This window comes from Mustela nivalis, assembly GCF_964662115.1.
Source record: "Mustela nivalis genome assembly, chromosome: 18".
Taxonomy (NCBI): domain Eukaryota; kingdom Metazoa; phylum Chordata; class Mammalia; order Carnivora; family Mustelidae; genus Mustela; species Mustela nivalis.
In genome coordinates this window covers 454,468-475,645 of record NC_139037.1, presented here as the reverse complement: position 1 = coordinate 475,645, position 21,178 = coordinate 454,468, and the positions used below count along the sequence as shown (strand labels likewise).

The following is a 21,178-nucleotide window of genomic DNA, read 5'->3' as shown; positions in this document are numbered from 1 at the left end:
TGGGCAGCCCCTCACACAGCCCTGGGCCCGGGGGCTGCTCTCCGAGAGCCCTGCGGAAGCACCCACCATCGGGAACTCCAGGGGAAGGATGTCCCCACACCCTCCTCTTGTGTAGGAGGCCTACACAAGCCACACTACTGTTCTCACACCTACGGAGGAATGCTGGGGAGTGCAGGCCCAGAAACCAGTCAGACCAGCTCTGAGACTCTGTGGTGTCCCTTCCCGGCAGCCAACTCAGACCGGTTCATTTTTGACTCTGTTTCCTCATCTGTAAAATAGTGGACTGGAGTTGAGAATAGAAGTGTCTAGGGGCGCCTGGAGGCTCAGTGGGTTAAGCCTCTGCCTTCGGCTCAGGTCATGATCCCGGGGTCCTGGGATCGAGCTGTGCACAGGGCTCCGTGCTTGGCGGGGAGCCTGCTCACCGCCCCCACTTATGACTTATGATCTCTGTCGAATAAATAAAATCTTAAAAAAAAAGAAATGGAAGAGTATCTGATATGGGGACACGGGGGGGGGGGGTGGCGGGCTCAGTCTGCTCACGGTGGGCCTTCCTTCCGCCCGGTCTGATCTCAGGGTCCTGGGACCCAGCCTGTCAGTCTCCCCGCCCCCCCCCCCAATAAAATCTTGGAACAAAGAGAGTGTCTGGAATGGACTGGGCGCCAGTTAACATTCTCTCTTGCGGGGGAGGGGGGAAGGGTGCCTGGGGGGGCTCGGGTCATGATTTTGGGGTCCTGGGGTCAGTCCCAGGACGTCCTCCCTGCTCTGCAGGAAGCCTGCTTCTCCCTCCCCCTCTGGCCCTCCCCCTGCTCGTGCTCTAATAAATGAACAAATTTTTTTTTTTTAAGATTTTATTTATTTATTTGACAGAGATCACAAGCAGGCAGAGAGAGAGGCAGAAGCAGGCTCCCCGCCAGCAGAGAGCCCGATGCGGGGCTCGATCCCAGGACCCTGAGATCATGACCCGAGCCGAAGGCAGAGCCACCAGGCGCCCAAATAAGCAAATTCTTGGGGAAACAGAGCAAACAGGTGTGCTGCAGGACGGCGTGGGACGCGCGAAGGCGCACGGGAGGCTCAGCAGTCAGTGGCCTCCAAGCGGCCGCTCAGGCGCCGGGAGCAGAGGCGGCCGGGGCAGGGCTGCTGCGGGCAGGGACAAACCGTCTCCGGGCCCCGCTCCGACGACCCGCGCCGGGACGACTTCGAACGCCGCCGCGCCCCCGGCAGAGAGGAGACACCCGCAGGGCGAGGGTCCGCCTGCGCGAGGGCGCCCGGCCGCCTCCCTCCGCGGAACCGCGAACCCAGCGCAAGGCCCTACAGCCCGGAGACGGAGTCCCGCGCGGGGGTCGCGGTCCGAGTCCGGGTCGCGCGTGGGGGTCGGGGTCGGGGTCCCGCGCGGGGGTCGCGGTCCGAGGCCGGGTCCCGGGTGCGAGTCGGGTCCGCGGCCGGGTCCGAAGTCGGGGTCCGAGGGCCGCTCTCTGGGCGCGGTTCCCTCGGGCTCCCTCGCTTCGCCCCGTAACCCCGGGACCCGGCGGTCCCCCCCCAGCAGCGGCGCCCGGGGACGGCGTGGCCGCGGCACGCAGCCCGGCGCGGAGTCCCGACACCGTACCTCCGGGCTGGACTCGCGGCGCTCCGCACCCGGCGGCACCGAAGCCACCGCTAGGGAACGCCAGGGCGGCCGGGGGCGCCGCGAGGCGCGGGGAACCCGCCCGAACAGCCGCCACCGCGCAGGCGCCGCTCCGGGGCTCGCCCACCGCGCAGGCGCCGCTCCGGGGCTCGCCCACCGCGCAGGCGCCGCTCCGGGGCCAACATGGCGGCCGCGCTGCTGCTGCGGCGAGCCCTCTGCCCGGGTCGGGCAGCGGGGTCGGCCCCACTGCGGGGCCGCTGCTTGCGCTGGAGCCTGGGCCTCGCCGCCGGGGCCGGGAGGAGGTGCTGGCACTTCGTCCACAGGCCTCCGACCCGACTCGTGGGGGCCCGAGGCCACGCCAAGCAGGTACCTGCCGACGCCGGGCCGGGCTCACGCCTTCCAGCCCCTGACCTCCGGCCGGAACCCCCCCGCCCCCCAGCTCCGATTCCGCCCCGATTCCGCCCCTGACCCCCGGCCCCCAGCTGGGACCGAACCCGAACGAGAGCGGCGCCTTCGGGTGCGGGGAGGCCGCCCGCAGCCCGGAAGAGACTCCGCACCGGCCCGGCCTGCCTCTCCCCAGCCCCTTGGGTGTGTTGGGATTTTCTGCCTGTGGCTCGTTGTTGGCGTCTGAAAATCGAATCCAGGCGTCCCTGGCCCAGTCGGTGGAGACTCCGACTGGATCCTCGGGTGGGGAGTTCGAGCCCCACCCACGTGGGCTGTGGACAGTACTTGAAAATAAAATCTTAAAAAATACTTATTTTAAGGGGCGCTTGGGCGGCTCAGTCCATGAAGCATCTGCCTTCGGCTCAGGTCATGATCCCGGAGGCCCTCGACCCGTGGGGTCTGCTTCTCCCTCTGCTCCTCTAATTCTAGAGAGCGAGGGAGAAGCCGACCCGTGGCCGAGCAGGGAGCCAGAGGCAGGGCTCCATCCCAGGACCCCGGGATCAAGACCCCAGCCCAGGGCAGATGCTTCAGTGACTGAGTCACCCAGGGGCTCCCCCCAAAAAAAGTTTTAAAAACTGAGCCCAGTGAGAGCGTCCGGGAGAACTGTTTCATAGTTGGCTCAAGTGGGTCCGACCTCATGAGGAGGAGTTCACGTGGCCCTTGGCTGTTGGTCCCAAGGGGCTGACAGTTTTGTGTGAGCAAAGCACTGTGCGTGTACCTGACCTGCGTCGTGCAGCTTCAGGTGTCATGGACCTGCCTTAACCGAGCTCTCCTGAAGGTGGGCTCCGGGCTCTGCTCAGGTCAGCTGTTGAGGCAGAAAACACAGACCCCCTGTCCTGCTGCCGTTTTGGCTGGTGTTTCCCTCCAGTTCTCTCTTAGGAGCTCAACTCTCATTTTAGGTCCTAATTTGTTATTGTTGTTCTGTTTTACCATAACTCAAGGACCAGTTTGAATTATAATTCTGCTGTAGATTACAGCCCATCCTTTGGATTTTTTTGTTTCTTTTCAGACTTTGCAGCTGCACCAGCTAACCCCAGCCTTCGGAGGGTGCAGTGGATTGTTGTTGGAACAGCATCTCCTCCAGAATCCAGTCAGACTCTGGAGACTCTTAGGTGTGTACCTTCTGAAACAGGTGACGGGTGCATGCTGTGACAGTTGTAAATGAATCAGTGGAGCAGCTGGTTTGACGCTGACAGAGAGAGGAAATCACTCAGGGGACTCTGGCTTCTGTTTCTCGGGAGCCCTGAGATGCTGTGAAGTGCAGTCAGACAGACTGACCAAGGTCTGAACGGCCGAGTGCACTTATCTGAGTCGCCTCCCCACTCTTAAAAAATTCTGCTGTATGGCAGGGATTGGGCTTCCAAGCTCTTCGAATTCTCCAGCCAGCTGCAACAACGCCCGGTCAGATCTTCGGAGTGACTCCGTATGTCTTACACCCAGAAGGGAACTACAAACAGCCACAAGTAATTTTAACAATAGTTTTTTCATTTAGTGAGACACATGACATCTTCAAGAGAGATCTTAGGTCCAAGGATTTAGGACCTTTAGGGTTGACAAGGTCGATCTTATACACCCCCCCCTCCCACCCCCCCAGTATATCCAGTTGGAATGGTGAAAAGTGAAATCCCCCAACTCCTAAAGGACGTTCCACGGCTTGGTGCCCACATGTGGTCAGCCACATGCTTGCCTCCTATGTTTGTCTCCCCACTTAAGAGTATGCCTGTGCCCAGGGCACACAGCTCACTCTCTAGACCGCCTGGTCCTGTGTCCAGGGGCCGTCAAGGAGTCCCATTTCTGGTTCTCTTAACCTTGTGAGGAAAGGTACAGCTGTCACAGTTGGTGAGACTCTCCGTCCTCTCCTTGTAAACATCAGTTCAGTTAGACAGTGGGCCAGACTGAGCCTCTCGTGGGAGGAGTGTTGTGTCTTGGTGATGGTGGCCACTGGGTTGCTGTTGACGCCTCTGTCAAGCCTCTGTGTTGCTCATTTATTTAAATTTGTTTTGAGTGAATGTGATTATTGAAGGGTTGTTGCCCAGCAAACTCATGAGGCTTCCCCAGGATACATTCATGAGGAAGTTTTATCCCTTCACATTGCTAATTTAAATTGCAGAGACACTCTGTAAGTTCGAGGATTATTCTCCGAGTAGCAGCTGCTGACTGAGGAGGACCCTCTCCTTCCGAATCTTACGCCCGTAGGCTTCAGGTGGCTGCTGTTCAGGTTCCTGATGAAGGTGCTCTTCCCTTGAGTGCCCCCTGTAGGGGCAGAGACCTCGTTAAACATGTCTCCTGTCCCTTGTAGGTGCCACTCGCTATTTTAACACCTCCACGCCAAAGCAGAAGACTAAGGACAAGGATAGATCTAAGGGGAGGACCCCTGAAGACGATGAAGGTACATCTGTCTGACTTTCTTAAATAATGGCTACCTTAGTTGTCATCCCATGTGTGTTCTGGTCTCAGCAACAGGAAACCTGCTTAAAAGTGGGGTGAGTCCAGGGGCGGGCCGTGGCTCAGTGGGTTGAGCATCCAGCTCTTGGTTACAGCTCAGGTCATGGTCTCAGGGTCGTGAGCTCAAACCCCACACTCAGCGGGGAGTCTGCTTGAGATTCTCTCTTCCTCTGGGACCCCACTCTCTCAAAATAAGTAAGTCTAAAAAAAAAAGGAAGGTTAATGACAAATGTCGGGTGCACCCAGGCCCCCGGGTCTCCCTGACTCTGAGCACACGTACCCCCGGTCTTGAATGTGGTTACTGGACCTTTTCCTGCTTGTCCATTAGAGGCGTTTCCGTCAGCACCTGTGTCCCCTGTTCTTTCCAGACATCAGGCAGGCAGAATTACTGTCCTCTGTGCGGAAAGGGTGAGTCTCCATCTGCCTTGAACTCGAGTGTTGTGGGGTGGGGAGGAAGGCAGCAGGACACCTTGGTTGGACCCTACACACGTTCCAGATGACGTGGAAGACCTGAGAAGCAGCCCCCAGAAGAGAGGCTGGTTCTGTGATGGCCTTGAGGAAGCGGGGGGACATCACTGAACCATGTGAGTGACCCCTGTGTACCCCAGCTCGCAGCAGCCTACCTTGCAAATCTGGAGTCTCCTTCCCTGTAGAATTAGGACTCTGGGCAAAGGGGTGAGGGAATAAAAGGTCAGTTTAAACTGAGTGGGCTCTAAGGTAAAAGCCGGCAGCTGGCGCTCCCAGCAGCGGAAAGGGTTAGCCCGTGGCGATGGCTGACGTGCGCTCAGCACTGTACTGAGTGACTCGTTGTCTTCCCCGTTACTTCTCGCCTCGCAATGACCTCATTATTGTCCCCCGTTCTGTGCGGAGTCTCCAAAGGACACACAGGGAGAGAAATGATTGTCTTGTCAAGGAACTTCTTTGTACTTAGGTGCATACTTTGTACTTTTGTTTGGTGTACTTGTTTGATTTTAAGATTTTTATTTATTTATTTGACAGAGAGGGAGAGAGAGAGCGCGCACCGCAGGGGGAGAGGGAGACGCTGGTTCCCCACTGAGCTGGGAGCCCGATGTGGTGCTCCGTCCCATATGACCCGAGCCGAAGGCAGATGCTCAACCGACTGAGCCACCCAGGCGCCCTGCTTATTCATTTTTATTCATTTACTATTTGTTAATTTATTTAAGAGAGAGAGACAGAGCATGAGCCAGAGTGAGGGGACGGAGTTTGGAGGGAGGAGGGGTAGCAGGAGAGGGAGAAGCAGGCTCCCCACCCAGCGGCAGCCTGACAACACGGAGCTCCATCCCAGGACCCTGGGATCATGACCTGAGCTGAAGGCAGACGCTTCACTAACTGAGCCACCCAGGAGCCCCCATTTTTTTAATTATTATTTTTGAACTAATCTGTATGCCCGATGTGGGGCTTGAACTCATGACCCTGCGAGTTGCACGCTCCGGCAACTGAGCCATCCCGGTGCCCCCCAACTTTGAGCTCTTTAGGAACAGCCTTAACTCGTGGAAAACTGTGGCCGTTGGTTGGGTTCAGTGTGGGTATTCCTGGTTTCCGGCTTCATGGGACGTCCCCTCTGGCAATCACTCCTTTCTTTGGCTACAAGCTCCTGGGGTACTTGGCTCTTCTCAGAAGCTTCTGAGTTAAAAGGTTTTTAGGGGTGGAAGATGAGGGTTTGGGTCATCAGAAAATCTACAGGGTTTTGGAAAACAAATACCAGTGGGGCTGATGGCGGCAGACATTAAATTATCTTTCTCCCCAAAAATGAATGTGTTGGTCTAGTAATAGAATTTGAGGGAGCCAGAGGGGGAATCCGGGGGCAGAGTCTGGCATATCTAAGAATTCATATGTGACTGCAGTGGCATTTCACGCAGTAGCAGAAGGGAGGCTCGTGTACAAAGTGATTTGGATCAGCTGCTGTTCCTTGGAGAGAGACTGTATCGCACGGACCAGAATAAATTCGGCATGGATTAAGTCATTAAATCTACAAAGCGAAACCCTAGGAGAGTTAGGAACAAGCACGGGGAATATTTCCTGTCTCAGAATGGGAAAGGCCTGGAACAAAAGCAGCGGTGACCAGGTTGGAGGAGGAGGCGGGCAGAGTGCTGGGGTCCGGGTCCCCCGCACACGTGCGGTCCGGCGGACAGCTGTGATGTCCCGAGGAATGGCTGCAGCTGCTAGGCAGACTGTAGATGCGGGACTGCAGCTCCCCACGGGTGGCCTGCGTCACAGTGCCAGGAACCAGTGCTGCAGCACGAGGGACACCAGTAGCAGAAGCCAGCGTCGCATGGGGTCTTCCCACTTGTGTCGCGGCCTGCAGCGGCCTGTGTTGGGAGCACGTCTGCATCTCCTCTGCCTGCCTCGTGCCATTGTTTATCACGAGACGGTCACGATTTGCTTGCTTTTGTGTAACCACCTGTGATTACCCGTGACCCTGCGGTGTCACAGAACACAAAGTGTAGCTAAAAAAGTAGTTGCTGGGATTTCCAGACCGCTGTGGTGTTAGTGGTGCTGGTCCCTGAGAAGTGAGGAGACTCCACGAGCCTCCTCTGGAGACGCCGTATCTCTCTGGGGCGGGCCCGGCGCCGATGAGTGTTGGGCAGGACTGGATTGTCACTGCGGTCCCCCGAGCATCTCACCACAGCGCCCGTGTGCAGGGTACGCAGGAGTACGTTCTTCCACGAGAGTTTCCAGGCTGAAAGCCTGGGGCAGCCCTGAAACTCAGCTGTAGCGGTCAGTGGCCGGTAGGTGGGTGGCTGCTGTAGGGCACCCTGGCAATGAGGGACACCGCCCCCTGAAGAGGGACTGTGGCACCAGAGTCTCCGGGGGGTCTGTCCCGCAGGCAGACAGGCGGGTGGCCAGGAAGCAGCAGTGTTTCCTGGGCTTGGCCCTCGGTTCTCTCCAAGCCTGTCATTGGCGTCAGGAGCCGAAGTCCATGTGCGCCGCAGGGCCCGAGTGCGGCCATCACGGGTGCCGTGGGTCGGATGCAGCCACAGTGGGGGAGTGGACGAGGGGGTCCTCGAGGGACACGGTGATGAAGGCCATTGTCCAGCTAGTATCTCTCAGACCTCGCACGTCTTACTGTCACGGAGCGAGTGCTCTGTCGCTCGCGCACGTCTTCCTGTCCTGCTCGCCTGCTGCCCTTCTGCGACCGGCCCCTGGGACTTCCTACCTGGCCAGCGCTGCAGATATGTGGGCTTTTCGCTTGTTTTCAAGGGGTTTTATTTTTAGTAGCCGCTGCAAGCATGGGATCCAGAGTTGCGCGCTGCAACCTGAGCCCGCGGGGCGTCCGGGCAGTTTGTGTTTCACATCGATGTCCTTGGGTCACGTTTCAGAAGTACATTCAGTGAGTTAAGGAAACAGGGTGCTTTCTGTGTCTTCTGAGACCCCTAGCCAAGACCTGAGGGCTTTCTCATTTGGACCCCTGGACAGTGTGCTGGGCCAGCTCACCGCACCTTGTGGGCTGGGTTAGTGTGAATGGACAGAACACGTGTTTGCAGACCCTCGTCACTGGACGGGTCCTGTCTGCATGGGGTGTGCCGTGTCCCTCTCCTGCCCAGCGAGGAGGACTCGGGGTGATTGTGGCTCAGAAGCAGGTAGTTCTGTTGAGATGGCAGACGATTTTTGCCGGACCTCCATGCACCGTCCTGGACCTTCAGAGCAGTGACTACTCTGGGCTGGGACCTCCCTCTCCTGAGCCTACAGAGTCCTCTAATAATGGGGTCTGCAGCCTCCAGGCCTGGCTAGGAGGTCCTTCTCCCTGAGGTAGGCCGACAGGGGCAGTTCCATGTGTGACAGAACACCTGGCTGGTTTTTACTGGAAAAGGGTTGGATTTGTATTTATTGGAGCCTAAATCAAAGCTGTCTTTTTATTGTTTAGAAATTCCTAGGAAAACGTGCAAAGCTGTCTGTTACTTAAAGCCAAGCCTCATCTGGGGTGCCCTGCTGATTGTCGCTGGAACATGTGACTCTCCATCCCTCGGGTTGTGGGTTGGAGCCCCACGTAGTGTGTAGAGATGACTTAAAAAAGGAAATGAAATCTTTTAAAAAATAAATAAAGAAATAAATGGAACCAAGCCGTACCTTTTGCATCCTAGACCTCTTCCACACTCTGCAAACAGGTGTGTGTGAGCTGTACGGTCGCTGCAAGTCCTTCTCCAGGAGGGGTGTGACGTGTGGCAGGCAGAGCGGTAAGGAAGGGCTGTGTCACCATGGGCCCTGGGCCAAGTTCGTAAGTCCTGCCAGCAGCTTGTATGCCACAGCCACCGGCCGGGAGCACGGGGTGCACACAACATCAAGATCTGCGCGGTCATAGAGCCTCTGCTGATGGCGTATCCCGGCTCTCTGGTTTTGATGACTGGGACTTAAGTAGACTGCCTAAATAGCGAGTTAAACGAAACGCATGGTTTCTAAATAAGTACCTGCTCACCTGAGAACGTCAAGTCTGCTTTCTGAGACGGGGCGTCTTTACTTCCCTGCTGGTTGTGACTTTGGGTATTAGATATTAAATTTGCTGTTACCGGCCATTCTCAGGTAAGGTAACAGCAGAAATGTGCTTTTACGTCTTCAGAATGATTGCGGACCCAGGCTTCTCTGTCAGATTCATTTTTTTTTTTAATTTTATTTATTTATTGGACAGGCAGAGATCACAGGTAGGCAGAGAGGCAGACAGAAAGAGAGGAGGAAGCAGGCTCCCCGCTGAACAGAGAGCCCGATGCGGGGCTCGATCCCAGGACCCTGAGATCATGACCTGAGCCGAAAACAGAGGCTTTAACCTACTGACCCACCCAGGTACCCCCCATTTTTTGTTTTTCAGCTGATTTAAAATGCCTTTCGTTTCCTCTGAACGGCCAGGTCAAGAGGAGGGCAGTGTCTGTGGACAGACGGCAGGCAGGGCAGAGGGAAGTGAGTGGGCACTGAGGTCCAGCTGTGCGCTTGTCCCTGGAGAAGTGACCACACGGGCAGCATGGTCTGAGCCCCGGGTGTGTGCAGGGCCCTCGCTGTTCTCCCCCACCCTGGGTGGGTGCTGTGTCTGTGCAGGAGAAGTAAATGGTCTTGCCGAGCCAGGTCAGGGCGGTCCTGGGCAGGACTGCTGCCAGACAGCATGTGCGCTTCTCAAAGATCGCTCGTGACGGGCCCAGTGAAGTCTGTTTGGGGTGTCGGGAGAACAGGCCGTGGGGTGGGGGGTGAGCAGAGGGGAGAGCCGCACCAGAGTTCAGGCCTTTGGTGTGCCGGTGCCTCAGAGCACTGGCAGGTGGGCCCGTGGGAAGATGTAGGGCGTCGTCCAGGTGCCCAGGCGGCCCTCCGCCCCAGCTGGCTCCGCTGACCGGCTGGTCTGGGAGGAAGACCGTGGCCTGGCCTTGGGTGTCTACGTAGGACCCTCTCCGGTCTGTGCTCTGGAGGAGGTGACTTCTGCGGCCCTCCCAGCCTCCTAGTGTGCTTACTCTTCCTCCCGGAGCTGCCGGCGACAGCCGTGCTGGGAGCTGCTTCTCCTGGCTCCTTGCACTGTGTGCCCCTCACCTCCCGCGTCAGCTTCCCCAGGTGTCCATTTGTCCCAAGGCCAGGGGCTGAGTTTTGTGTCTTTTTGTCCCCCACTAAGAACTGGGCACGATGCACTGTGTACCCTAATGTGATGATTTACTTGATGGTTTGAACGAAGCGTAGGTCGCTGGATGTGGTGTTGAATTAAGTGGTCGCCTTCCGTGTCCTGGATAGGTGGCTGTTGGGGAGTGGAGGGCAGACAGGGTAGAAGGTACAGTAACGTGCACCTGTGCAGCACACATCGGGGGTGATCATACGAGGGCGGGGGCCAGGATGTGCCCTGGCAGAGGGCTCCATGTGGAGATCAGCCCATGCTGGGCCCACGAAGCTTCTGACTGTACACCTGGCTTTGTGCTCTGAGTAGACGGGACTCCGGTGAGTGCTGTGTTGCTGCCGTGAATGGCGTGTGGTTGGTGTCTGTCCCGTGTGTGACGCTGTCCCCGGTCCCCCTGCTTGCAGAGGAGAGGAGGCGCCGGGAGCGGGAGGACCAGATGTACCGGGAGCGGCTGCGCACCCTGTTCGTCATCGCCGTGATCATGAGCCTGCTGAACGCGCTGAGCTCCAGCGGCGGCAGCATCTCCTGGAACGACTTTGTGCACGAGATGCTGGCCAAGGGCGAGGTGCAGCGTGTGCAGGTGGTGCCCGAGAGCGACGTGGTGGAGGTCTACTTGCACCCTGGAGCCGTGGTGTTCGGGCGGCCGGTGAGTGGGCCGTGCTGGAACGGTGGGGCGGGGGCTGCAGCTGCGGCCCTGAGGTCCCCCCCATGGGTCTGGGGCGGCTGCAGATGTCGAGGGGGATCCCTGGAGGCCCGGGGCAGGAAACGGCACGCGCTGTGAGTGGGGCGGAGAGCCAGGGTGGGGCCTGGTCCCAGGGGAGGGCTGGGCATTGGTGGGGAGGGGGCCCCAGGCGCTGGCTCCATGTCTTGGATGGGATCCCTGTCCCCTCACCCCAGAACCAGACCACTGGCAGGCGCAGGAGAGGTAGTGAGGCAAGAAGACTTTCCAGAGCACTCTCCCTGATCCTGTTCTCTGATGTCTCCGAACCAGCATCAAGAGCTATTTTATTACTGTTTAATTATTAGTTTTTAGGTAGCCTCCATGAGCATGGAGCCCAACCCAGGGAATGAACTCACACCCTGAGATCAAGACCTGAGCTGAGATCAAGAGTGGGAACCCCAGGTGCCCCTTATTAGTACTTTTTTTTTTTCAAGATTCTATTTATTTATTTATTTATTTATTTATTTATTTTTTAAAAGATTTTATTTATTTATTTGACAGAGAGAGACCACAAGTAGATGGAGAGGCAGGCAGAGGGAGAGAGAGAGAGGGAAGCAGGCTCCCTGCTGAGCAGACAGCCCGATGTGGGACTCGATCCCAGGACCCTGGAACCATGGCCTGAGCCGAAGGCAGCTGCTTAACCAACTGAGCCACCCAGGCGCCCCCTTATTAGTGCTTTTAATCCAGGGTCCCGTCAGGGGCCAGGAATTGTATTTGGTTGTCCCGTTTCTTTAGTCTCCTTTCCATTTGTTGTTGGAGTTTGGGTGGTGGGGACCGTGGGCCAGGTAAGGTGCTGGAGGACAGGTGTCTGGTAAGGATGCTGCCAGGGAGCCAGGTGGTCCTGGGCACAGTACTGTGCCCGTCACGACAGCACCTGTAGCCCCTGGCTGGGTCTGGAGAGGGCTTAGGGCCTGCCGTGGTGTTTATAGCTGCTCGTCGGTTTACGAGAGCTTGTCATTTAGTTGGGGTGACAGGCTCCCCCTGGCCCCGCGTGCTGATGACCATTCTGTTCACATGTCTGGGTGGGTGTTTGCGTGACGGAGGCATGGGTGAAGTCCAGATCAGATGTTTGAGGTCTGTTAGGTTAATCCTGAGGCCGCCGGGCGTTCCAGCGCAGACAAGCGTCAGTGTGTCGTGGCTGGTGGGTGCCCCGTCTGCCTCTCCCCTCTGGCCCGCTGACCCGTGACATGCACCCTGGGCAGCCGCTCATTCCACACGGAACTTTCTGTGGTCCTCCAGAGCCAGGGGAGAAGCGGGCTGCTCCGTGTAGATCCCACAGTGTGTTGAGAAGCTGCGCTTGGAACAAGTTCATTCTAGAAAACATCTGAACCGGGCCCTTAGAAGAATGAGGTAGGACTGGCATGATGCCGTCCATGGCGCTGGAGAGCATCAGGATGGCCCCTTGCTGGGTGGCTCAGTTCAGCTCCCAGAGCAGGGATTTGGGGACCCAGCGTGGACATCTGGCTTGCTCTGAGCCTTCTCTCAGGGAAGCTGCTACCCCGGAGGGCGCACCACCTGCTCAGTCTCCCTGAGCTGCTCCTCTCCCCAGAAGGGGCTTCCTGAGAAGGAAGAAAGCCACAGAGCTGAGTCCAGTTTGGCCTGAGGTCAAGCACCAGACCCCCGTCTCTTGCCTGAGCCAGTTGCCTGTGTGCTGGCAAGCAGCTCGTGGCTGTCGCGTGTCGCGGTGTTCTGCACGCACAGCTGAGGCTGGTGGTGAGTTTAACGCACAAAGCGCGCCCTCCATTGTCTTCAGACATTCCTGTTGGTGAAATTAGAGCGAGCGCACGTACCGAAAGCTTATTGTGACTGTGATGGCAGATGAAAGCTCAGCTCCCGGAGGCTCCGGCGTGGGGGCTGTCTCACAGCTGGCCGCGGCCCACGTGTCCCCACACCCCTCTGCTCTCTGCCCGCAGCGGCTGGCCCTGATGTACCGCATGCAGGTGGCAAACATCGACAGGTTTGAGGAGAAGCTCCGGGCCGCTGAGGACGCCCTGAATATCGAAGGCAAGGACAGGATACCGGTCTCCTACAAGCGGACAGGATTCTTCGGGAAGTATGTTGGCCATTATTTGGGCTCCTGAACTAAAGCTGGCTTGGCCTCGTAATGTGAGGACGGACCAACACGTCTCCCGGCCCTGCCTGCCCTCGGCCAGCCGCTGTCGGGGAGGGCCAGTGGGTGTGTGAGCTGTGAGCCCGCCTGAGGAGGGGCCCCAGGGGCTGTCAGAGCATCGCACACCTGCTCTAGTTGTCGCTTCCGCCTGGGCCGGGGTTGCTGTTGTGTACAAACGGGAAGATGGAACAGAAAGGGGAGAAGCGGGGAGGTCCCGTAGAAACTCTTGCTTCCAGGCGGCAGGTGGAAACAGGGACCCTGTTGGGCCGGCAGAACCTGCATCTCCTTGGGAGGGGGGACACTCGCTCCCATAGTCCTGGGGGACTGAACGGCACGGGGTACCACCGGTGGCCGGACCTCATCTGCAGAGAGGGTCACTCGTGGCCACGTGACCACAGTCCGAGAAGACGCAGGGTGCCCATGACTGGCGGACACCCCTGAGCCACGGCCATTCTCCCCGAGGGCGCAGGCCTTCACGGCCAGTTCCGTAGGGAGAGGCGGGGCGCGCCTGGCGCCCGGGCCTTCCTCCGCGGCTCTGTGACTCTGCCTCACCAGCCAAAACTCGTGGATTTTACTTATTTGAGAGAGAGAACGTGAACTGGGGGACTGGGAGAGGGAGAAGGAGACTCCCCGCTGAGTAGGGAGCCTGATGCAGAGCTCAGTCCCAGGACCCCAGGATCATGACCTGAGCCGAAGGCGGACGCTTGACTGATTCAGCCACCCAGGTGGCCCGGATGGGTCACTTTGGAAAATAAAATACGGGGCACCTGAGTGGCTCAGTCGGTTAAGCATCTGCCTTCACCTCACATCACCATCCCAGGGTCCTGGGACCAAGCCCTCCGTCGGGCTCTCTGCTCAGCGGAGAGTCTGCTTCTCCCTCTCCCTGCTTGCGCGCTCGCTCTGTGGAAAAGAAAAGTACATCGCGTGTGAAAAGTGTGTTCTTTCAGGCATTATCAGGAGGCCCTGGCGGATAGGGTCAGTGCCGTGTCCATGTTTCGGCTTCACGCCGTGGCGCGCCACCGTATCAGGCTGTGATGTGTTCCCGGGACAGTTGAGGGGCAGGTCACAAAGGACGAGAATCGGGCTGCACTCGTCCTCATCAGAGCGTCCGCGGCCCGACGCGAAGCGGGTCTGCGCGCCGCCTGCCCGTGACCGCCCCTCTCCCCCGCTAGTGCTCTCTACGCCCTGGGGATGACTGCCGTGGGCCTGGCCATCCTGTGGTACGTGTTCCGTCTGGCCGGAATGACCGGAAGGGAAGGAGGACTCAGTGCTTTCGTAAGTGGTGGAGAGCCCGTCTCTTTGCACCTGTGGCCTAGGGTCTGTGCTCGGGCTGGGGGGCAGGGTCCTGGCACACTCCTGTGAGCGCATGTTCACGGCCACAGGGGCCGACCTAGAGCCGCCCAGGCCCCTCCCTCTCTGACTCGCCGGGCAGCCGAGCCCCATGGGTGTGCCGGACACTTGGTTCGGCAGTTTTTCTGGGGCTGGACATGACTTCGTTTTTGGTTTTTCCTACTAGCTAAGACACTGAGAAGTTGGTAAAGGTTGTCTTTATGTTCTTATTTTACTTTTATTTTTTTTTTAAAGATTCTATTTTTTTTTAGGTAATCTCTACACCCAATGGAGGGCTCGATCTCAAGACCCCAAGGTCAAGCATCACATGCTCTACGGACTGAGCCAGCCAGGCGCCCCAAACCTCAGTACACTTTAAAAGCATTCTCCTGGGGCGCCTGGCTCGCTCACTCGGTAGAGCACGGGAAGCTTGAGTTCGGGCCCCAAGTTGGATATAAAGTTTACTTAAAAAAAACCCCAAAACAACAAAGCCCTCCTATTGTGTGGTGGCCTTCGTGGTAACATGCACTGTCCCTCCCTGGCAGGTCTCATCTGGCCAGGTAGTCCTGTCGGCAGAGGTGTTGGGAGGCACCCAAGGCCTGCTTGGAGCAGGTCTGCAGAGGGTACCCTCTGGTCACCGACCTGGGAACTGAGGCAGGTTTCCACTGGGACCAGGCGCGTGTTCCTGTTTGTAGTTGATGGTGTCTCGTTGTGGAGCTGTTGGGTTTCACTCAGCCAGGTTCACCAGGCTTACATACTCGGGGCTGTTTATTTATTTCTTAAAAAAAAATGTTTTTAAAGATTTTATTGTTTGACAGAGAGCGAGCACAGGTAGGGGAGTGGTGGCAGGCAGAGGCAGAGGAAGAAGCAGGTTCCCTGCTGAGAGGGAGCCCAATGAGAGGCTCGACCCCAGGACTGCGGGATCATGACCTGCGCTGAAGGCAGATGCTTTGTGGACCGAGCCCCAGGCGTCCTGGGGCTGTTCCTCGCCCTTGCTGTGTCTCGCTAATACTGTGATGGAGCTGGGGCACACCTGTCTTTGGGGGGCCTGCTGGTCCACCTGGTAGCTCAGGGTTGCAACCCTCACCGAGACCTTTGTCTTGCCGGGCTGCATTCCAGAAATTAACCAGCTAGCGTTTCTACCAAACCTTCCTAGAGTTGTGAGTTACCGCATTCTCTGACAATCAGAGCGCTTCACCGTAGTGGGAAAAGCCGTGTAGAAAATTAGAGCCGGGGGCGCCTGGGGGACTCAGTGGGTTAAGGCCTCTGCCTTCGGCTCAGGTCATGATCTCAGGGTCCTGGGATCGAGTCCCGCATCAGGCTCTCTGCTTGGCGGGGAGCCTGCTTCCTCCTCTCTCTCTCTCTGCCTGCCTCTCTGCCTGCTTGTGATCTCTGTCTGTCAAATAAATAAATAAAATCTTTAAAAAAAAAAAGAAAGAAAACTACAGCCGATCTGCCGCAGATATTGAATTACCTTGTTTGGAACGGGGGTTGTTTAAGGGTTGTTATTTTTTTTTTAAGGCAAATTGCTAGATGCTAGAGAATTTTTTTACTGTTCACAATGCATAGTAAACATTTTCCCTTGGATGCCCAGGAGACGGCTTCACCTCCCTCTGAGCAGAGAGGGTGTGAGGAGAGCCAGGCTTGGGGGAGCCGGGGCCCCAGGGACACACAGCCGCCTCGTGCCGGCAGCCGCAACCCGAGGGGCTCACGTCTTCTGTCATTTCACAGAACCTGCCCTTTGTTCTTTCTGCCCAGAACCAGCTTAAAGTGGCTCGTTTCACGATTGTGGACGGCAAGATGGGGAAAGGCGTCAGCTTCAAAGATGTGGCAGGGATGCACGAAGCCAAGCTAGAAGTCAGAGAGTTTGTGGATTACCTGAAGGTGCGGCCATGCAGGGGCGGGTGTGGGCGCGTGGGCTCAGCCAGCCAGACAGGCCGGGGGCACAGCTGGGTGCCCATCGGAGAGCCGGGGCCCTGTGGGTGACCGGGAACCCCTGGCTGACCGCACCCCAGACCCCCCGGGATGCCTGGCCACGGCCGGAGCACTCCGCTTCCTCCCCCACGTGAACCGTGGCTGATTCCAGATGGTTCAGGAGCTGAGCTCCATGGGAGTCCTGTTTTGGAAATTCCCAAACACCTATGACCAGCACGCCGTGGTCTGCTTTTCCAGAGCCCAGAGCGCTTCCTTCAGCTGGGCGCCAAAGTCCCAAAAGGTGCGCTGTTGCTCGGGCCCCCCGGCTGCGGGAAGACCCTTCTGGCCAAGGCGGTGGCGACGGAGGCCCAGGTGCCCTTTTTGGCGATGGCCGGCCCGGAGTTCGTGGAGGTCATTGGAGGTCGGTATTGCCTGGGGGGCTGCGGACAGGTTTGCCCGACCATCTGTGCAGCGAGGTCTCTGCCATCACACGCCCTTCCTCAGGCAGCCTGGTAGACAGGGGCCCAGGGGGACAGGGAAGGACACGCGAAACCTGGGTTACTGGACACGTTTATGGAGGGAACTGGGCAGTGATGTTCGTTGAAGCTGCTTCTGTGTGTGGCCTGGGGAGTGCAGGAGGGTGGGCGTCCGGCAGGGGGACTCCGGGAGACCCGGTCATCCTCGGGGGAGCTCTGGCCACTGGCACGAGAGTGGGGCTCATCGCCCATTACCTGTCTGACTCTGGGTCCCCGTGTCGCCTCAGGCCTTGGCGCTGCCCGCGTCCGGAGCCTCTTCAAGGAAGCCCGGGCTCGAGCGCCCTGCATCGTCTACATTGATGAGATCGACGCCGTGGGCAAGAAACGGTCTACCACCATGTCCGGTTTCTCCAACACGGAGGAAGAGCAGACGCTCAACCAGCTTCTGGTGGAGATGGACGGTGGGTGCCCCTCACCCAGCCTGCTCCTGGGCGTGCAAGGCTGTCTTCCCGAGACCTACTCTCTAGATGGACCGTGCAGCTGGCGTCCTGTTCCAGAACCTCACGCTCGTGCTTCCAGGCATTTCACTTACCTGCAGCGACTGGTCTGTGTCCCCACCACACACCTGCCCCGGGTGTGAGTAATGAGAGGAGGCTGGTGTCGGCGTGTCTGTCACCCGGCTCCATCCAGAGACTCAGGTTTGACGGTGACGGTAGAAAAGAAAGGGGAAACCCTGGGAGCCCAGAGGGCAGGGCAGGTCATGACCCCGTTTCCAGTCTTGGATGAACCCAGCGGGCTGTGCTGCTCAGAGGGTAGAGGGGACACGGGACGCCCGGCTGCTCAGTCCGGGAGCCTGCAACTCTTGATCTCAGGGTTGGGAGTGACTGGAACGGCTCCTTTTTAAGATTTTATTTGTTTTATTATTATTTTTTTTAAATATTTGACAGAGAGCACAAGTAGGCAGAGAGGCAGGCAGAGGGAGAGGAGAAGCAGGCTTCCCACTGAGCAGAGAGCCCGATGCGGGGCTCGATCCCAGGACCCTGGATCATGACCTGAGCTGAAGGCGGACACTTAACCACTGAGCCACCCAGGCGCCCCTATCTATTTGTTTTTTAGAGATTTTATCTTTAAGTCTACACCCAACATGGGGCTCAGACTTACAACTGAGAGCAAGGGTGAGATGCTTCACTGATAGGACCGGCCATGTGCTCCACTTTATTTTTGCTGTGGTGACATATATAATAACATTGATCATTTTAACCATTTACGAGTGCTTCCTTCAGGGACATCAAGTATGTTCTCACTGTGCACCCACCACCGTCTGGCTCTCGAGCCTTCTCCTCTTCACCAACTGGGACTCTGTCCCCATTAAACACTAACTCCCCAGCCCCCGGCAGCCACAGCCCTGCTCTCTGTCTCCACGGATCTGAGACTTCTAGGACCCTCGAGGGCACAGCAGCTCTGTGAGTCCCCAGGGTCATGTCTTCCTTGCAGTGCACGTGGTGGGACTTCATTTAAGGCTAATAGTCCCCCCACGTGGCCAGTCCCCTGCTGGCGGACGGCTCCGGCTCTTGGAATAACGCGGCTGTGACCGTGGGCCCACGGGTACCCACCTCAGGCCCCAGAGCGTCAGGATTCCTGCGCCGTTTGCAGCACTGCGGGTGAGGGAGACACTCTGCTCACGTCCCTGGCTCCAAGAGAACCGAGTACATGTGTGTGTGTTTTCATTCCTTTTTTTTTTTTTTTAAAGATTTTATTTATTTATTTGACAGACAGAGATCACAAGTAGGCAGAGAGGCAGGCAGAGAGAGGGGGATGCAGGCTCCCCGCTGAGCAGAGAGCCCGATGCGGGACTCGATCCCAGGACCCTGACATGATGACCTGAGCCGAAGGCAGCGGCTTGACCCACTGAGCCCCCCAGGCGCCCGTGTTTTCATTCTGGAAGTGCTCCCACCCTGGGGGCGGTGCGCGTGCTGGCCAATGTGCGGACGTGGCGTTGGACCGTGTGCGACTCGAGACAAACTGTTTGAGCTTCTCACTCGGAAACACTTTCGGACTCAGGAAAGGCCCTGCAGAGCTGCCCCAGACCACGCCCGGGTGCTGCTCTGCAGGGCCGGCCAGCGGCAGGGCAAGGCCTCTCCACACACGCTCGGGCTGGCCAACACTGTCATGCGTGTTGGGAACTCGGCAAGCTCCATGGGCGGAAAAGCCAAGTGCTGTGTGTAGCCAGTGTGCCGAAGAGGCTGTGTGGTCGGGTTATCTGCAGAACGGGGTGCATCGGAGCCCCCCTCAGACCTTGCTCAGGGACCGTGCACAAGGGCAGCTTCTGGGGAGGGAAGCTTCCACGGGCTCCACGTCCTCGGGACCATGTGCAGAGCGAGGTCCTGGTTCTGAATGCCGCTGTCGGGGTGCCGGCACAGAGGGGCCTCCAGGAGCGCCTTCTGGGGGCAGGCTGTGGGCTGCTCGTGGTCTTGGAGTCACCCCCGCAGTCTCCCATCGCTGAGACCACACTTGGTGCTTTTCGTTTGAACGGGTTTTCATGACCCCTTCATGCTTAGCCGCCTCTACTTAGTGGGGTTCTGGACATGGTCCGAGTCCTGCCGGGATTGGAGGGTCCCCTCGGGTTCTCGTCCCAAGGTCTCACACCTGGGCCTGCAGGCACCCGAAACTGAGGTCAGGACCGTGTGTTTGATGAGCCTCTGCTCTCAGAAGTACCAGATTTCTTTTTTTAAAGATTTTATTTATTTATTTGAGAGAGGAATCACAAGTAGGCAGAGAGGCAGGCAGAGAAGGGGGGAAGCAGGCTCCCCGCAGAGCAGAGAGCCCCATGCGGGGCTCCATCCCAGGACCCCGGAATCAGGGCCTGAGCTGAAAGCAGACGCATAATGACTGAGCCACCCAGTCGCCCCAGAAGTACCAGATGTTAGTGACGGCTCCCGATCGTCTCTTTGGAAGGACGGCCAGCGTCTGCGCTGGCGAGGGGCCGGGCGAGAGCAGGCTGTCGGGAGTCTTCTCGCGCTTCCTCTTGCTCGTGTTGCCCTTGGGCTCCTGCAGACGGCAGCCCTGCACGGCTTGCAGGCGCGCTTCTGGACTGGGAGGTGCTGTGCTGTGGGGTTCCCACTGGCCCCTGTTTCTCCAGGCTCTGCAGCTTTGACGTCCTGGCTTGTGACCCCACCTGCGCTCTGTGTGTGCCACTACAGTCCACCTGACCTGAAGGCACTCAAGGAGGCTTCCGCCCAGAGACATAGCACATGGGACGAGCAGATCCGCTTCCTCGGGCTGTTGGCACTTGAAGACCGAGCCCCCCAGGAAGCGTTTACTAAATGGCATCTTTCCCTGAGCCCAGGCTCTCTGTGCCACCATGAATGGGACGCTTCCGCCCAGAACCCCGACCCACTGACTGAAGGCCCTTGTTGGGCTGGACTGGCAGTGAACAGGTGCCTCTGTGTGCAGACACAGCCGGCCATTCTCAGCCCTTCAGCGGCATCTGAGGCGCCTCTCTCAGTCCTCGGGGAAGGGCAGCACCGCTTCATTGACGTGCAGGGCACGGAGTGGACACTGTGCCCGTCGTGGGAAAACCTCGCCATGTCAGGACGAGGCTGTGCTACGGGACAGCCAGGTCACATGGCAAGGGCACGTGTGCCGAGTGCTGGGGTCCCACCAGGTCCCTCAGAGGGGGACAGTCCCCTTGCTATATCTTGAACAGCAGGAGGGCTCTGAGCCTCTGCGTTCGCGAGAGCCTGTGGGGCATGAGCTCCGGCCTCCCTCGGGGTCAGCAGGAGGCCCTTGCTCCCATCCACCTGGTCTTCCGTCTTCATCCATGATGTGTCTGACGTCACGCTGGGCCAGATGCGAGGGTGTGGCCATGGCTCTTTTTTCTGCGTGGGGGGGTCCGGTTCTCCATTTGCTGAAGAGGCTGTTGCATCCTCCACTGAATGGCCTTTGTGCCTCTGCCAGCGCTTGGCTGGACCTGGCAGCAGCGGGGCCCCAACCCGGTGCGTCCGCCTCCCATGGGCAGCGGCCTCCCCCTGCAGCGGTCTGGGAGAAAGGCGGGCGGGCTCCTGACGTCTGTTCCTCGGCTGTAGCTGTGGGAGCGGGTGTGCTTGGCTCTCCTAGAATTTCTAGAACAAGCTTGTCCCCATCTCCCAAAAGATCTTGCTGAGTTTTTCCTAGGAACACGCGCCTCACAGGAGACTCAGGGGAAGCGGGGCAGCAGCACTGGATGCCGGGGAGGGCGGGGAGAGGTCAGACCCGGGTCCTCGCGGGAACCTCGGTGACCCTGATTTAAATCAAGCAGCTGGGGAGACATGAGCAGACACACTGCCCATGGGAGCGTCCCCTGTGGCAGCCTCTCTGGGAGACAAGGCCGCGGCCCCCATCCGACCCAGCATGAGCGCTCCCGTGCCCTGGTTCCGAGCTGTGCGCACGCAGACCGGCACCGTGCTGCAGTGGCCCACACGTCCGCCCATGCGAGCGGTCTGGGAACGCGGGGTTTCGGTGTCCTGGTTACCGTGAA

General features: G+C 58.4%; 2 protein-coding genes across 7 annotated transcripts in view; one reads left to right on the top strand and one right to left on the bottom strand.

Moving 5' to 3' along the window:
- VPS9D1 (VPS9 domain containing 1) overlaps window positions 1-21,178 on the bottom strand; it is a 227,980-nt gene that overhangs the window by 83,940 nt on the left and 122,862 nt on the right. The window lies entirely within an intron of this gene.
- The window catches only part of SPG7 (SPG7 matrix AAA peptidase subunit, paraplegin), an 81,626-nt gene continuing 62,199 nt past the window's right edge, over window positions 1,752-21,178 (top strand). For 4 of the 6 annotated variants that reach the window (XR_014305699.1, XR_014305700.1, XM_082711455.1 and 1 more), the window contains exons 1-9: window positions 1,752-1,987; window positions 3,075-3,177; window positions 4,365-4,454; window positions 10,517-10,758; window positions 12,747-12,886; window positions 14,116-14,218; window positions 16,031-16,156; window positions 16,445-16,607; window positions 16,950-17,123. Coding sequence is in view for 3 of the 6 variants with exons in the window: in XM_082711455.1 (XP_082567581.1) it covers window positions 1,805-1,987; window positions 3,075-3,177; window positions 4,365-4,454; window positions 10,517-10,758; window positions 12,747-12,886; window positions 14,116-14,218; window positions 16,031-16,156; window positions 16,445-16,607; window positions 16,950-17,123 (1,324 nt within the window). In the remaining 3 variants the exon portion in view is untranslated. The remainder of the gene's footprint in view (window positions 1,988-3,074; window positions 3,178-4,364; window positions 4,455-10,516; window positions 10,759-12,746; window positions 12,887-14,115; window positions 14,219-16,030; window positions 16,157-16,444; window positions 16,608-16,949; window positions 17,124-21,178) is intronic. The other 2 variants (XR_014305701.1, XM_082711454.1) reach the window with 1 other exon arrangement.